Genomic DNA, 18,843 nt, shown 5'->3' with positions numbered 1-18,843 from the left:
AGGTTTCCTGTAAGGGAGTGCTCTTCTAATTTCTTCAATTGCCCAAATTCCTATTTTCAGCTCAGCCTCTGCTCTTTCCCTATGCTTTGTTCCTTCCTTTTTAAATAAGTGACTCTTATTCTTTTCAACTTCACTTTCTATCTCTTCCTTTACTGCTTCCCCTAATTCTTTCTCCATAGTGAGGAGTTGCCCTTTTGATGGGGCCGCCCCACTAAGGTAACCTGCTTGCGTCCATTTTAGCCTCACTTTTTCCCAGATCTTTTTAATGGCCTTATATTGTATTCTCCCCCCTGCTCTGTCTTCCATTCTCTGATCTAAGTATTCATTGAATTTGTGTTTGGGGACGATGGTCGTGGCCATTTTGTCGTTAAGCTATGTCTGGGTCTATTAATATCTTTGTATACTTTAGCCCGTCACTGATCGAAACCAGCGAAGTGTCCTTGGCTCTAACACCGACCAAATCTCGTGTCTGACCCGCGTGCACAAAGAATTTTATTACCGTGTATTCGATGAATTATTTTTCGTTTTCCAACAATATTTCAGCTATATCCTTTTGGAACAAATACTAATATATCCACGCGCTCCTGATATAATGACAATTTTAGGTACTTATATTCAAAAATTATTATTGCTTTTTGCTTATTCAATGAATTAAATACTTTGGCAAAATATTTCAGAACTGTCCTTTTGGTACAATATACTAATGAATTCAAGCGCTCCTTATATAATTGGAATGACAATTATAGGATCTTTTATTCGAAAGTTATTATTGCTTTTAACTTTTTTCGATTAATTTGAACTTTTTCGATTAATTAAATACTTTGCCAAAACATTTCAGAAATTTCCTTTTGGGACAATATACTAGTATATTCTAGCGCTTCTAAAATAATTGTCAAATTAATTCTAACCCTTAAGGATTTACCAACAGCACGAGAGGGAAAAATCAGGTCAACTATATCAGCAGAAAATAGCTGCTTCACAGCAGCTCACAGATTCTGACTCGGCGGTCACTTTAACACAGCCTCAACTTAGCATATGGCTAATTAGTAGCAATCGGTCTCGTGGAACGTTCAATCCCCCACATTGCGCCAACACAACTTACACATACAATATCACATTAGATTCACGGTAACACCTAGCTAAATAGCTATTCTAAATTATGGATTCTTCACGGTAACCCCTAGCTGATCGACTGTCAGGTATGGCCCGACTATGTGAATCCTTATAAAGCTTATTCTTCACTGTACACCTACTCGATCAGCATACCGAGTAGTGCCAGACTATGTGAACAAGTCTTTGAATTATTATTATTTTTTTTTATTTTTTTTTATGGGTCCTCACGGTAACACTTAGCTAATTGCCAATCTAACTATTGCCCGACTATCTGGATCTCATAATTATGGATTCTTCACGGTAACCCCTAGCTGATCGACTGTCAGGTATGGCCCGACTATGTGAATCCTTATAAAGCTTATTCTTCACTGTACACCTACTCGATCAGCATACCGAGTAGTGCCAGACTATGTGAACAAGTCTTTGACCTATTAATACTTAGATATCTTTACACAATGCCTTAGATTCTAAACAATTCCACATAAATTTAGCAACAATTCACACTCACCACAGTACTTCTGATCATTGAATTTGGATATTGGCTATAATACAATATACAGATTTTGATTAAACAGGCATCTGCTTACCTTTTAATTTCGAGCTCTTTTGATCAGTTTCCTGGGTGAGTTGAATCGCGATTCTCCTTCGAACAGGTCACCTCTCCTTCTGGAATCTTTCTCCCACGTGTCTCCTGTCTGATCAATTTTCTATGGACCGAATTCAAAGATGTCTTTTACCATCCTCTGCTTACCAAGTTTTGTTGATAAAACGTTTACTGGAGACAGGAGATCAAGTGGAGACATAGGACGAGGTGGATATTTGTATAATAAGGCCGTTTAATTACATGTAAAAATATCTTAGTACATCGTGCACACGGCCCCCTTCTGTCTGATTCGTATGGAATCGTCGGACAAGAGACCGCTCTTAACAGTACATACAGATTATATAGGCAACTAGCAAAGTAGGTTGATCTTGTCGTCTGGCCTTCCGATTGGTCGATCTGGGTCGTGGGTTGTCCTGTCCGGGCCTGATGTCGACATTCCATTGGCTCTTCCCACAGTCCTTTGTCTTGTGCTCCAACCTTGAGTTGTGTGTGTCTGTGGTTGTCATGGGGGAGGGGAGTTGTGTGTGTCGGTGGTTGTTGTCTAATGAGACCAGCATATGTCCAAGAAAAAGAGGGGGTGTGTGCATGTTGTGTCAAGTATAGCCAATGTTGAGAAGTTGTTAAAACAAGTTACCGATATCTAATACAATTTCTTACACCACCATCCATATATTTATATGTACATATTCTTATTCATCCCTTTACATTTGTGTGTATAAGGTAGTTGTTGTGAATCTGTTAGATTACTTGTTAGATATTACTGCATTGTCGGAACTAGAAACACAAGCATTTCGCTACACTCGCATTAACATCTGCTAACCATGTGTATGTGACCAATAAAATTTGATTTGATTTTGATTTGAAGTGGTCATGTTGTACACCCAGGATGCATGTGAAGTTTAAACGCTTCCATAATGTTAGAATCTACAGGGGACTTTAATCTTACAACCTTGGGGGGGGGTTAACCTCTAACGAGCCTCAACCCCGGATCCGGGATCACCCCCCACCCCCCCCACACTGATTAGCATCGCTAGCATAGCGTCACAATTAAATAGTAGCATCTAAATATCATTAAATCACAAGTCCAAGCCACCTAATGAAAGATACAGATCTTGTGAATAAAGCCACCATTTCAGATTTTTAAAATGTTTTACAGGGAAGACACAATATGTAAATCTATTAGCTAACCACGTTAGCAAAGGACACGATTTTTTTACTCCCAACAGCTTTTTCCTGCGTCAGTAGCTATCACTAATTCGACTAGATAAAAATATATATAGCCACTAACCAAGAAACAACTTCATAATATGACAGTCTGATAACATATTTATGGTATAGCATAGTTTTTTTGGGGAAAAATGTGCATTTTTCAGGTATAAATCACAGTTCTACATTGCAGCTGCAATCTGAAATAGTGCTGACCCAGCCAGAACAATTACAGAGACCAACGTCATATAACGAATTACTCATCTTAAAACATTTCAGAAAAATACACAGCGTACAGATATTGAAAGCCCAACATCTGGTGAATCCAAACAATATTTCAGATTTATTAAATGTTTTATAACGAAAACAAAATGTAGCGCTAAATTAGCATAGCTATACAAGGCAGATTCGGCTAGGCGCCCACGGTCAGTTCACATGCACAACAGATATGATATAACATCGTAAATTGGGTCTTACTATGGCTGATCTTTCATCAGAATGTTGATCAAAGTGTCCTTTGTCAAGATGAGTCGTTGGTTCCGTTCAGAAATCTTCCTTTCCCACTCCATTTAGCACAGGTACCGGTCGAGTGGCACAGATCTCTCAAATGTAAATAAATTGTGACAACGGAACACCGCAAAACTCCCAAAAAAATTCAAATAATCTGATTAAACTATATTGAAAAAACATACATTACGATGATATGGTCACATGTATCAAACAAAATTCGACACGGAGATAGTTTTCATCCATAACGCCAGCAAAACAGTACACAATCGCAGCTCCAACTCGTGCGAATCAGCAAACCGGAAGTTGTCGGTCACGCCAAAGAAATAGGTCTTATTTCACGTCAGTACCAGATAAACAAAGAATTTCTCCTCTGACGTCTTCTTGACACCCAGAGGAAGGCGAATGAGGTGTGTTTCGGGTCATAGGGGGCACGACCATATATAGGCAGAGCTTTGAAGCCAGCATAACACATCTTGATTTTATGTTCTTGGTCATGGAAAGTGCTGTGAAATGACTTCTGTATCACTCAGAGACAAAATTGAAACGGTTTTAGAAACTAGAGATTGTTTTCTTTCCAATGGTATTATTTATATGCATGTAGTAAGAGCAATAATTGAATAAGAGGCAGTTTAATCTGTTGAGCAAATTATGCTAATGGGAAAATAGCACCCCCTGTATTCTCAAGAAGTTAATAAACTGATTTAGAAGCTTTGTCATTTCCTTCCAAAGTGGGAGTCTGTGATATAACAAATGCCATGGAGAAAGTAACACAAAACACTGTTAAAAAGCAGGGCACAAACAAGAACCCATACAGGGTTACAACACACACACACAATATGTAGTGATCACACACACATAGGACGTAGTGATTAAAATAAAGTAGCCATATCTAGGAAAACCAAAGTTCCAAAGGCTGGGCGTAATAATATATTGTATAAGAGGTCATATCAGAAGTTCTGTAGTGATTCTTATGTTGATGATGTAAAGAATATTTGCTAGTCTGTAGTGTGTAAGCAACCATACACTAGACTTGAAATATTTATTAAATTGCTTACTCCAGTTACTAATAAGTATGCAACCATTAAGAAAATGACTGTAAAAGCTTAAATCCCCTTGGATTGATGAGGAATTGAAAAATTGTATTGTGTAGAGAGATGAGGCAAAAGGCATGGCAAATAAGTCTGGCACAACTGACTGGAAAACGTGCTGCAAATTGAGAAATCATGTGACTAAACTCAATAAAAATTTAATGAAATTTAGGGCAAAAAAGCTAACTTGGCTCAATCATTCATTGAATCAGATGGCTCCTTCATCACAAAACCCACTGATATTTCAAACTACTTTATTATTTTTTCCATTGGCAAGATTAGCAAACTTGTAACAAACGCTGACACTACACATCAAGTATATATGACCAAATTATGAAAGACAAGCATTGTATTTTTGAATTCTGTAAAGTGAATGCGGAAGAGGTGAAAGAAATGGTTGTCTATCAACAAAATAGCAGACGATATTACCACTCCTATTTGCCATATCTTCAATTTAAGCCTACTAAAAAGTGTGTGCCCACAGGCCTGGAGGGAAGCAAAAGTCATTCCGCTACCTGAGAATAGTAAAGAACCCTTTACTGGATCCTAAATCCGACCAATCAGCCTGTTAGCAAACCTTAGTAAACTTTTGGAAAAAATGGTGTTTGACCAGATACAATGCTATTTTACAGTAAAAAAAAAAAAAAAACTGACTTTCAGCACGCTTATAGGGACGGACATTCAACAAGCACAGCACTTACACAAATGACTGATTGTATCATCAATTTCTCTCAGCCAAAGATTGTGGGGGTTGTTCTGTTAGACTTCAGTACAGCTTATGACATTATTGATCATAGTCTGCTGCTGGAAAAACTTGTGTTATGGCTTTACACCCCCTGCTATATTGTGGATAATGACTTAAATGTCTAACAGAACACAGAGGGGTGTTCTTTAATGGAAGCCTCACCAACATAATCCAGGTAGAATTAGGAATTCCCCAGGGCAGCTGTCTAGGCCCCTTACTTTTTTTCAATCTTTACTAACGACATGCCACTGGCTTTGAGTAAAGCCAGTGTGTCTGTGTTTGAGGATGACTCAACAATATACACATCAGCTACTACAGCAACTGAAATGACTGCAGCACTTAACAAAGAGCTGCAGTTATTTTCAGAATGGGTGGCAAGGAAAGTTAGTCCTAAATATTAGAAAATATAAAAGCATTGTATTTGGGACAAATCATTCACTAAACCCTAACCCACAACTAAATCTTGTAATAAATAATGTGGAAATGAGCAAGTTGAGGTGCCTAAACTGCTTGGAGTAACCCTGGATTGTAAACTGTCATGGTCAAAACATATTGATACAACAGTAGCTAAGATGGGGAGAAGTCTGTCCATAATAAAGCACTACTCTGCCTTCCTAACAACACTATCAACAAGACAGGTCCTGCAGGCCCTAGTTTTGTCGCACCTGGACTAATGTTCAGTCATGTGGTCACGTGCCACAAAGAGGGAAGTAGGAAAATTATATTTGGCTCAGAACAGGGCAGCACGGCTGGCCCTTAAAAGTACATGGGGAGTTAACATTAATGATATGCATCTCTCATGGCTCAAAGTGGAGGAGAGATTGACTTCATCACTACTTGTTTTTGTAAGAAGTGTTGACAAGCTAAATGTACCAAGCTGACAGTTTAAACTACTAGGAGGCACACAGTTCTACACAGAGCCATGGCTACATGGAACTCTATTCCACATTAGGTAACTGATTCAAACAGTAGAATTAGATACAATTATTATTACTTTTAAAACAGGTAAAAACATACCTTATGGAACAACAGGGACTGTGAAGAGACACACACACATACACATCTACACACACACGTACATTGTAATATTATTGTATGGTGGTATTATACATTTTGTATTGTAGATATGTAGTGGTGTAATAATGTTATATGATGTACTGTTTTAACTTTTGTTTTATATGTCATGTAAGTGCCTTAACGTGTTTGGACCCCAGGAAGAGTAGCTGCTGCCTTGGCAACAGCTAATGGGGATCCCTAATAAATACAAATACACGCACGCACGTGTGTCAAAAGCAGTGGCCGATTACATTTGTCTTGAGAAACATCCTGTTCAATACCCGTTAGGCTTGGGCGGTATCCAAATTTTCATACCATTCCTCTGCCATCCTGGGATTTATAGTATTACCGGCATAGCACACAATGGACTCACCAGCAGAGACTCGCCGATAGAACGCTATGGACTCACCAGCAGAGACTCGCCGATAGAACACTATGGACTCACCAGCAGAGACTCGCCGATAGAACACTATGGACTCACCAGCAGAGACTCGCCGATAGAACACTATGGACTCACCAGCAGAGACTCGCCGATAGAACACTATGGACTCACCAGCAGAGACTCGCCGATAGAACGCTATGGACTCACCAGCAGAGACTCGCCGATAGAACGCTATGGACTCACCAGCAGAGACTCGCCGATAGAACACTATGGACTCACCAGCAGAGACTCGCCGATAGAACGCTATGGACTCACCAGCAGAGACTCGCCGATAGAACGCTATGGACTCACCAGCAGAGACTCGCCGATAGAACGCTATGGACTCACCAGCTCCCACTTTCTCTTGTTGTGCTCTTTACAACAAACATGTGAATGGCTCAACTGTTCTGGGGAACTATGGTAAACTTCATAATGTAAAATAATGTGACCTGTGAAATGAAGATCACAATATGCTTTATCCCCTAACTTATTGTGCAATTTATCTGCAGGCATTAACTTAAAAAGTAGCTACAAATATTCCAATTTATTGAAACACTTCAAAGAAATAGTTCTGACGAAATTGACATTAGTGAAAAACCATCCCGTGGCTTTTTCCAAATACCCCAGTATACGGTATATAAGGTATACCGCCCAAGCCTAATACCTATGTTGACCCAGACTGCTGAGCTTTGTTGACTCATGGATATTGGAGAATAATTGACTGAGTGCAGGTTAAGCTGGGGTAGGTGTAACTCTGCCCAGTGCAGGGATCATATTGGATCAAGTACTTTTGTGTTGTATTACCCCTTTTGGCTAGCTACGAGAGAACGGCATGACTGACAGATGAGGGCCAAGCTCTGGGTAAAAGGAACTTATCTCCAAAAGCCCTGCTTCAAAAGAGCTTTACTCTTCCAGATGAAAGAGAAGTAATGTGGCATTCTTCTCAGTGGGTTGAATGAGAAAAAAAACTGCCACTGGATTCATTCGGAGTACAATGATTTGCAAACAAACAAAATCAGTCTCAATATTTGCACCACTATGAGGGTCATGACTAGTTTCTGACTAGTTTCTACTAGTTCTTTGCTGAGGTGTACAGTAGTCCACCACAGTTTCATCTGTTCGGGCAAGTATGTAGATGATAAAAATATGCAATTAATATATATTTTTGACTTCTGTCAATGTTGCAATGTATTGTTGCTGAAAGGATATCTGATGTGACAGAGTGGGGCATTCCAATCTTTCTGCTTAGCTTGCTTCAGGCTTTGTGTTTGTAATAAATAGCCCATCGTACCATCAACCCATTAGGCTTTTGGCAGGGCCCTTGAGGAGCTCTGTATTTCATTGCTAAAGTCTACAGTGAATCTGGGGGCTTATTCGGAAAAGCCTGGAGGATTGTAGCCTACTTACCAGAAAAATAATGGTCTGCTCAGCTCAATTATCAGGATAAACATCAGGGTGTTTTGGTTCAAATGTAGGTTAGACAAGACTCAAATAGAATATAATTAGTACTTTACTAACCTAGCTCTGAAAAATACATCCACAGCAAAACTCCAACAAAATCAGTCATGGGCAAATTAGTTAGATCACAAAAGCATATCATAGCTGGAGCCTTGCATGAAATATACATGCAAAATTAACTTCTTTGGGCTGCAAGCCCGAAGCCGGGCACAATATGACAACAGCCACTTCAAGTGGCTTCCAGTTGAAGCTCGCATCCGCTACAAGACCATGGTGCTTGCCTACGGAGCTGCGAGGGGAACTGCACCTCCGTACCTTCAGGCTCTGATCAGGCCCTACACCCAAACCAGGGCACTGCGTTCATCCACCTCTGGCCTGCTCGCCTCCCTACCTCTGAGGAAGTACAGTTCCCGCTCAGCCCAGTCAAAACTGTTCGCTGCTCTGGCACCCCAATGGTGGAACAAACTCCCTCACGACGCCAGGTCAGCGGAGTCAATCACCACCTTCCGGAGACACCTGAAACCCCACCTCTTTAAGGAATACCTAGGATAGGATGAAGTAATCCTTCTAACCCCCCCCCCCCCCCCCTTAAAAGAGTTAGATTCAAAATATATTTTTTAGAAATATTTAACTTTCACACATTAACAAGTCCAATACAGCAAATGAAAGATAAACATCTTGTGAATCCAGCCAACATGTCCGATTTTTAAAATGTTTTACAGCGAAAACACCACGTATATTTATGTTAGCTCACCACCAAATACAAAAAAGGACAGACATTTTTCACAGCACAGGTAGCATGCACAAAACCAACCTAACTAACCAAGAACCAACCAAACTAACCAAGAAACAACTTCATCAGATGACAGTCTTATAACATGTTATACAATAAATCTATGTTTTGTTCGAAAAATGTGCATATTTGAGGTATAAATCAGTTTTACATTGCAGCTACCATCACAGCTACCGTCACAAATAGCACCGAAGCAGCCAGAGTAATTACAGACACCAACGTGAAATACCTAAATACTCATCATAAAACATTTCTGAAAAATACATGGTGTACAGCAAATGAAAGACAAGGATCTTGTGAATCCAGCCAATATTTCCGATTTCTTAAGTGTTTTACAGCGAAAACACAATATAGCATTATATTAGCTTACCACAATAGCCAGAAACACAAGCCATTTACCAGCAGCAAAAGTTAGCGATCGTAACAAACCAGCAAAAGATATATAATTTTTGACTAACCTTGATAAGCTTCATCAGATGACAGTCCTATAACATCAGGTTATACATACACTTATGTTTTGTTCAAAAATGTGCATATTTAGAGCTGAAATCAGTGGTTATACATTGTGCTAACGTAGCTTCTTTTTCCCACAACGTCCGGATATTTTTCTGACACTCACATATTCTCACCAAATAACTATTCATAAACATTACTAAAAAATACATGTTGTATAGGAAATGATAGATACACTAGTTCTTAATGCAATCGCCGTGTTAGAATTCTAAAAATAACTTCATTACGACATGCAGTTTACGTTATGGCGAGAGCGTGCCCAAAATCTGGGCGCAAACTACTATTTCACATGTTCGACAGATATATGAAATAGCATCATAAAATGGGTCCTACTTTTGATGATCTTCCATCAGAATGTTGTACAAGGGGTCCTTTGTCCAGAACAATGGTTGTTTGGTTTTAGAATGTCCTCTTCTCCAGTCAATTAGCACGGAAAGCTAGCAAAGTGGCGCGAAGCTCTCCTTCGTGAACAAACGCAGACAAAGCAACACGCCTAACGTCCCGAAAAAATTTCAATAATCTAATAAAACTATATTGAAAAAACATACTTTACGATGATATTGTCACATTTATCAAATAAAATCAAAGCCGGAGATATTAGTCGTCTATAACGACAGCTTTACAGAAGGCAATACCAGGTCCCTTCTCGCACGTTCCAGAAAACAGGAAATTGGGGTCACGTCATGCCAAGAGCTTTTATTCGACCTCAGATCATGTTATACACTCCATTTCTTCTCTCACTGCCTGTTGACATCTAGTGGAAGGCGTATGAAGTGCATGTATACTAATAAATATCAAGCACATTTATAGGCAGGCCCTAGAACAGAGCATCGATTTCAGATTTTCCACTTCCTGTCTGGAAGTTTGCTGCAAAATGAGTTCTGTTTTACTCACAGATATAATTCAAACGGTTTTAGAAACTAGAGAGTGTTTTCTATCCAATAGTAATAATAATATGCATATTGTACGAGCAAGAATTGAGTACGAGGCCGTTTGAAATGGGCACCTTTTATCCAGGTTACTCAATACTGCCCCTGCAGCCCAAAGAGGTTAACAGAATGCACTAAACATATTTTCTCATACATGGTATTAAGGTAACCCCATAGGCATCACAGATTTCATTAAAACAAAGTTTAGTTCACTGGCCTGCTGCTAGGTATAGATTTAGCATGGGTACTGCAGTTTTGTGCTTTAGCAGTGATGTTCAATTGGTGGTCGCTATTATCAATATGCAGACTCATTATCCATCTTTTTTTTAATATAGAAAGTGTTTCTAATTAATTGGATTATGCTTCAACAGGCAATTACTACAGGCAATGCAGTTCCACTAACTCAGAAGGTAAAATGGGGGAGGCAGAGGGAGAAAATCTGAGGATTCTCTCTCTATTTGGGAGGAGTGGATATAGTCCCATGTCTAACACAGAGGAATCTTTCTCTATTTGAGAGGAGTGGGTATAGTCCCATGTCTAACACAGAGGAATCTCTCTCTATTTGGGAGGAGTGGGTAGAGTCCCATGTCTAACACAGAGGAATCTCTCTATTTGAGAGGAGTGGGTATAGTCCCATGTCTAACACAGAGGAATCTCTCTATTTGAGAGGAGTAGATATAGTCCCATGTCTAACACAGAGGAATCTCTCTATTTGAGAGGAGTAGGTATAGTCCCATGTCTAACACAGAGGAATCTCTCTATTTGGGAGGAGTAGATATAGTCCCATGATAATACCTGATAATTCCTTTCTTCCAGAACAATGAGAGAAACTCTGCATGCATTCAGATGCTTGAGCACAAAGGCTGTCATCTCCCTTTCAGAGGTGCACACAATCCCTTTTGATTTGCTTTGTATCTAAAAATACACTCTCAGCTCTCCGTCATATGACATGCAAATAAGTCAGGAAGAATTGTTTTCAGTGTCAGTGAAAACACTTAATTGGCGAGAGACGTAGGAGATGGTAATTCAATTCACAGCCACATACTAAGCTTCGGAAGACCACAATGGAGGCCCACCACGATGTATGACATGTAATATCTTGGGGGATACACACACAAGATGCTTCTCTTAAAATGGCTGCTCGTCTATGCATTTAAAAAAACTCTTGAAATACAACGGTGCAAAAAGCAACAACAGTTTTGTTATTGTTGTGTACACAAGAAAAGTGATTACCTACATTGGATTAACCTATTCAATTAATCCGAACAAGTAAAGATGCATGTACATTGATGGGTCCTGTGTGGCTCAGTTGGTAGAGCATGGCGTTTGCAAAGCCATGGTTGTGTGTTCAATTCCCATGGGGGACCAGGTAAAAAATTGTATGCACTCTACTGTACGTCGCTCTGGATAATAGTGTCTACTAGATGACTGACATGTAGATGACAACACAGTTGCTAACAAATATCCATCCTGCAAGTTTCAGTTCCCTTGTACCTTGGGCTAACTCAGTGGAGCCTCATAAGACTAACATCCTCTCAGTGGAAGGAAGTGGATTAACTTTTTCCATTTCCACTCTGCATAAGCACCAAATAACATTGTGTGAACTTGTTTACGCTGCGATATTTGCCATAAATAAACTAAAAGAGTGAATGTTAAGGTCTTTGGGAGTCATCCATCAGGAATTGTACATTCTATGAATGCAAGGCTGGAGGAGTTTGGTATAAGCATGCCACTTGTTTTGTGTACACTTTGGAATTCTGTAATAACATCAGTATTATTGGTTGCTACACCATCGCTTCCAAAGATCCATCCAATGAGGTACATCCTATTTGCCAAGATGTTCTATGTACATATGAAAAGGGAAAACGCACCAACTATTAATGCTGATTGTATCACATAATTAAAACGTGTACACCAAACAACTGAATTAAACAGGGCCCTGAGAAATTGGGCCTTTTATTCACCACCATGGACACATCTTTATATTAAGTTATTCTTCTCCACACTGAAGCTCCCCCCATGTCTATAAATGCTTGTAACTGGTGTTTACAACCCAACTTAAATTATAGCTTATGTTCCAGCTTACCTCTTTAAGTCCATGACTTCTAAGGGACTTAAAAAATGTTATTGAAAAATGTATTATGAGGTACAGAGAGTGAGGGAGGCTGAAGTTTTCTTGCACTTTAAGTATGTGAGAATTCTCAAATACCACACACAGAGTGCATCTAAAATTCAATGAAATTGACACGCAGATGACAACATTGATGATTATCAAATCAATATCACATCTCTTAGATGTTGTCAACACTTTGAAACATAAGGAGGGAAGGAAAGACTTCATATATCATTTTTTCTCAATATTGGTTTGTGTAGAAACGTACTGCAGGACCTGTTGTCAATTTTGCCAAAGGCAATCCTGGGCAATACTGAACGAAACTATTTTGAGACCAACATCTTTCCAGACAATAGTGTGAGAAAGGGAAACAGACAAAGGGTTGGGTTTACGGGAAAGTTTTGAAGTCAGGCCCAAACTAGCTGGTTTCTGGTCTAGTGGGGTGAGGCCACAGTGTTAAGAGTTTTGACACGTCAGGGTTACCAACAGGGACAGTGATGACTGACTAATGCAGATGTTTAAAATGCTTAACCCTAATTGTTCCTGGTAGTCGCTCTGGATAAGAGTGTCTGCTAAATGACTAAAATGTCAAAAGTAATGACACCAATAGTTATGTCTTGTGTGTGGCCTCCCATCTCAAACACATCTGAGGGGAAACAGTCTTGCATAATATCGATGTCACTGTTACAGCATGACATAAATCTCAGGTATCAAAGAGAACAGGGAGCAGAGTGATACTTTGAAAGGGGCAGTAGAGACTAGAGGTCGACCGATTAATCGGAATAGCCGATTAATTAGGGCCGATTTCAAGTTTTCATAGCAATCGGCATTTATGGACACAGATCATGGCCGATTACGTTGCACTCCACGAGGAGACTGCGTGGCAGGGTGACTACCTGTTATGCGAGTGGAGCAAGGAGCCACGGTAAGGTGCTAGCTAGCATTAAACATATCTTATAAAAACAATCAATCTTAACATAATCATTAGTTAACTACACATGGTTGATAATATTACTAGTTTATCTAGCTTGTCCTGCGTTGCAAATAATCAATGCGGTGCCTGTTAATTTATCATTGAATCACAGTCTACTTCGCCAAACGGGTGATATAACAAGCGCATTCGCGAAAAAAGCACTGTCGTTGCACCAATGTGTACCTAACCATAAACATCAACGCCTTTCTTAAAATCAATACACGAGTATATATTTTTATACCTGCATATTTAGTTAATATTGCCTGCTAACATAAAAAAAAATTAACTAGTGAAATTGTGTCACTTCTCTTGTGTTCTGTGCAAAAGAGTCAGGGTATATACAGCAGTTTAGGCCGCCTGGCTCATTGCGAACTGTGTGAAGACCATTTCTTCCTAACAAAGACAGCCAACTTCGCCAAATGGGGGATGATTTAACATAAGCACATTTGCGAAAAAAGCACAATCGTTGCACGAATGTACCTAACCATAAACATCAATGCCTTTCTTAAAATCAATACACAGAAGTATATATTTTTAAACTTGCATATTTAGTTAAAAGAAATGTATGTTAGCGGGCAATATTACACTAGAGATATTGTGTCACTTCTCTTGAGTTCATTGCTCACAGTCAGGGTATATGCAACAGTTTGGGCCGGCTGGCTCGTTGCGAACTAATTTGCCAGAATGTTACGTAATTATGACATAACATTGAAGGTTGTGCAATGTAACAGCAATATTTAGACTTAGGGATGCTACCCGTTAGATAAAATACGGAACGGTTCCGTATTTCACTGTAAGAATAAATGTTTTGTTTTCGAAATTATAGTTTCCGGATTTGACCATATTAATGAACTAAGGCTCCTATTTCTATGTGTTATTATATTATAATTAAGTCTATGATTTGATAGAGCTGTCTGACTGAGTGGTGGTAGGCTGCAGCATGTTCGTAAGCATTCATTCAAACAGCACTTTACTGCGTTTGCCAGGAGCTCGTCGCAATGCTTCAAGCATTGCGCTGTTTATGACTTCAAGCCTATCAACTCCCGAGATTAATAGATACTTTAGTATTGCCAGCCTAGAACATCCAATAGTCAAAGGTATATGAAATACAAATGGTATAGAGAGAAAAAGTCCTATAATAACTACAACCTAAAACTTCTTACCTGGGAATATTGAAGACTCATGTTAAAAGGAACCACCAGCTTTCATATGTTCTCATGTTCTGAGCAAGGAACTTAAACATTAGCGTTTTTACATGGCACATATTGCACTTCTACTTTCTTCTCCAACACTTTGTTTTTGCATTATTTAAACCAAATTGAACATGTTTCATTATTTATTTGAGACTAAATTGATTTTGTATAATATTAAGTTAAAATAAGTGTTAATTGTTCATTCAGTATTGTTGTAATTGTCAATATTACAAATATATATATATAAAAATTGTCCGCTTAATCGGTACTGGCTTTTTTTGGTCCTCCAATAATCGGTATCGGCGTTGAAAAATCTTAATCGGTCGACCTCTAGTAGAGACGTTTCTATGTATCTCTTCTTCAGTGTGTCTGTGAGTTTATCATGTTAAGTCACATAATAGTATTCACCACACCCTCTACAATGGTCAGAACACTGAATATGACTTCCAAAATCAACCAATGACAAATGTCAGGCACTTTTTCATAAACATAGTTTGACAGTACTGTTGTTTTCTGGTAGGTTTTGATTTACACAAGAAATGAAGACAGAGCATTGTCTAGGAAGGCTGAGCCCTCAGTTGGATTTACGAATGCAGCACATCTCTAACTCAATGTGATATACAAGAAAGAGATGGTTGGGGTTGGACTACGCCAAAATATTCTGCTGCTCTCCACAACTCCTTAGATGTCGATGCCCACACAGCACTTATTGACTGCACTCTCAACAGGATTAGCCCACTGGACCATAGCATCAAGCAGCTGTAAGTAGATAAGGGGCTGAAGCATGCACACTAGATGAAACAGACAAACAAAAAAGTTGCACACTAGACAAAACACACAAACAAAAAAGTTAATCACACATCAAAAAGACAGACAAAAGCACCCATTTCTGACTGAATAATAGTTGAAAGGAAATGCTAACTTACTGTCATGAGTTCCTTCTGGAAGGATTTCCTCGCCTTGCCCTCTGTATTATTGCAGTCCTCTTTCAGCTTCTCCAGAACAGACGCCACCCTCTCAGGCTCGCTGTCCAGCTCTGCACGGCAGAAGTGTGAGAGAGGTAGGTTAACGTAACCCAGGGCATCAGCAAACGCCCTCCAGCTTCCTACGTTCTCCATCAGTATAGTCCTCACAGAGGCATAGATGTACGTCAAGAACTTGCAGGGCTTCAGGATCTGATCCAGTAAGAGTGTAGTGGTTAGTTCAGCCCCACTGAAGTAAATGGGTTTTACTTTCCCCACCAACAGAACATTTTTTGCATGTACAAGCCCTGTTCTACCCTGATAGTAACAGATGTACCATTCCTTAGTCCACAACTGTCCCTTCAATTTGATTTTCTCTTCGCTCAGAAGGGCAAAGTAATCCCCCTTTTTGTACTCCAGTAAGTATTGGTTCTTGGTCTGACGGATGACTGTTTTGATCAACTTGCCAAACTTCAGGTTGCGGATTCGTCGGTCGTGGAACACAGGGTATTTGGTAGTGATGGCCAAAGGGGACAAGACAATTTTCCCTAGTTCCTTCTTCTTCAGGAAGCGCCTCTGCACAGATGTTTGTGGACCGGTCTTGGGTGGAGGTGTTGGAGTTTGAACACAAAACTGGGCGAGAATACAGTCTTGGTCATCCTTGACCTGGACGCGTAATGTGAAATCTGAGACATCATCAGCAGTGCGTGAGGCGATCACATAGACTATCCGGCTAACCTTTCCCAGTTTGACCTGGAAACCCCTAACCACCCTGGCCTGCTCACTGGCCTTTACCTCATAGTTGGCCATGTTGGAGTAAACACCAACCCGAAGGTCCTGGGGCCTTGCCAGGACAAACTGGTGCTTCCCCCAGAGCTGAAGAGCCACTGGAGGGGTGGCGTGGGCCTGCTTCCCTACTTCACTCACCAGTAATGTTTTTGGGGCACAGTCATGGCCGAAGATGGCCACCACAGCCTTAAAGGATGGGTGAATGTGCTTTGGACCATAGACACCCAGGGTGACCTTCTTCACCACGTTGTCCCAAACAGTGGTTTCTGGAGCAACTGACTGGGCCTGGGCCACAACAGACACATACATGCAGGGCTCAAGGTTATCCAGACAGACCTGGATGGTGTCCCCATACATATAGGCTTGGGGGATTGGTGTGTAGGGCCCCTCCTTGCAGTCACTCCTCACACATATGACCTTTGTCGTTTGCCTGCTCTCCTTCTTCACCAAAACGGACACCTTCATCTCAAGGGTGACTGTGGTTTTGGTCTCCATGTTGCCGAGCTTGATCTCCACCACAGGGCTTACGGTCGTTGTTCGGTCGTTGTTGAGCTCCAGCGGTGGATCCAGCAGGGCCTTCATGGAGATCTGCTGGGAGTCTCCAGGGGCCACATGGCCCTCCGGGATGTGGATGCTGATGCTGGTGTCCGGAAGCTGGACGGCCCCTCCAGAACTGTCTAAACGGCACACAATGTTGGTCTCCACTGGCTGTGTTTGTCCCCAGCCTGGGTTCTGACCCAAGGAGTCCAGGTCATGGCAGGACCTGGCTAGCTTGCGGTGATTGAGCCACGCCGCCCGGAAGTCCTCTCTGCTCTGGAACTGTTCAGGTGCAGGGGCTTTCAGGCCTCCAAAAAAACCTGAGGATGCCTGAGGGGCGTCATTCTGAGCTTGCAGGATTGAAAGTTCTGAGAGACTGTAGGATCGCTTGCTCCTGAAGAATGGGTTGTCCCTGCGTAACATCTGGCCCACTCCCAAACTGGGGCTGATGGGTTTCAGATCGAAAATGCCGCTGCCAAACCCGTTGATGTTGATGCTACTGCTGGTAGAGTTTGGTGGGACAGAGGGGGCTAGGTTGTCAAAAAGAAGAAGGTCCACTGACTTACTGTTCTCATTACTGTTCTGATCCAAAGAACCTTGAAGGGCCCCGTTGAGGAAAGGGTTAGTGGAGCTACGGCTAAGGTGCTGGTGATGGGGGGAAAAGGGGTTCCCGTTTTGGGGGGCAGTAGGTTTCAGCATCACCCCGGTCCAATCTCCAAGGAGGTCCAGCTCCTTGGCTCCCTCCTCAACAGAGCAGTCTCCTAGGCTGTCGATCATACCGCTGTCACTGAATGAGGAGTCCCGGTAATTGATGGGCTGGACGTATGTCGCAGGGATGTAACCCATCTCAGTGCTATTGTGGGCGTACCACCACTCTCCACCCGATGTGTCCAGCACAAAGAGATGTTCTCCCTTGGAGAACCTGAGGGTGGTGAAGCTGGAGGGACAGTAATCCTTAATAGCAACGACTTCCCTGGCAGTGCCGAAGGAGGCAGTGGCATCCAGTCTTAAGGCACTGGGAGAAGGCACTGGAAAAACAGAACATAAAAAAATAGGAAATCAGAGAATCAATATTACGACAAATATCTCAACATAAAGGTTTATCGTAGTCATGTGATGACAGTACATTTACACAAGCAAAACGTTTTTTTTACGCAGTTAATTAACACGTAATAATCAACCTCATAGCGTACCTTTGACATCTGTGAGACAGTTGGATTCAGACACTCCATCACTGAGGTCAATGAGTGTCCCCTCTGACTTGCAGCGCGGCAGTGCAATGTTGTTGTTTGTCGCTCTGATTCGATGGGCGGCCATTGTTGGTTATTTCCCTGCACACCCAACCTATGTGTTCATGCTGCTCTCCTGAGTTACGTTTTAGCCAAAGGCAGAGTTAGCCATCAACAGCCTTCCATGGTGTCTGGAGGAGAGAGAGAAAAAACTGGATTTAATTAGCTTTTAGCTACACTTGACAATTTCATTAAATGGGCCAGATGCATTCTGATTAGAAAAATAAATCAGACTTGCAACCTGCTCACTAATATAATCAAGAAGAACAAATAATGGATTACCAAATGCTGACAGGATGTAAATATCCCCTAGATATTTGCAAGGTTCACATGTGGCAGGAATTTGAATGTGGCAAGTGAAAGAAAAACACCCCTAGTCCCTAGTGTGTGTGTGCGTGTGTGAGAGTTGTGTCTGACCACGTAATTCCTGCACACACAAAGTTCTCTTCCTCGAGGTGGGTGGAGAGGACATTCAATGTGAGACTCCAAAGAATGCATGATCATTTCTTATAGAATGACAAAAAATATTATTGGACATTCGTGTGAAACTC

General features: G+C 40.9%; 1 protein-coding gene across 1 annotated transcript in view; it reads right to left on the bottom strand.

Moving 5' to 3' along the window:
• Nucleotides 1-18,843, bottom strand: part of LOC120064140 (SH3 domain-binding protein 4) — a 91,773-nt gene that overhangs the window by 38,683 nt on the left and 34,247 nt on the right. The window contains exons 2-3 of the mRNA XM_039014507.1: nucleotides 18,197-18,423; nucleotides 15,642-18,031 (exon numbers count right to left, since the gene is read on the bottom strand). Of these exons, the coding sequence (XP_038870435.1) occupies nucleotides 15,642-18,031; nucleotides 18,197-18,320 (2,514 nt within the window). The 5' untranslated portion in view covers nucleotides 18,321-18,423. The remainder of the gene's footprint in view (nucleotides 1-15,641; nucleotides 18,032-18,196; nucleotides 18,424-18,843) is intronic.

This window comes from Salvelinus namaycush, chromosome 19 (assembly GCF_016432855.1).
Source record: "Salvelinus namaycush isolate Seneca chromosome 19, SaNama_1.0, whole genome shotgun sequence".
Classification (NCBI taxonomy): domain Eukaryota; kingdom Metazoa; phylum Chordata; class Actinopteri; order Salmoniformes; family Salmonidae; genus Salvelinus; species Salvelinus namaycush.
Note: the sequence above shows the minus strand (reverse complement) of the source record. Positions and strands in the feature narration are given on the sequence as shown.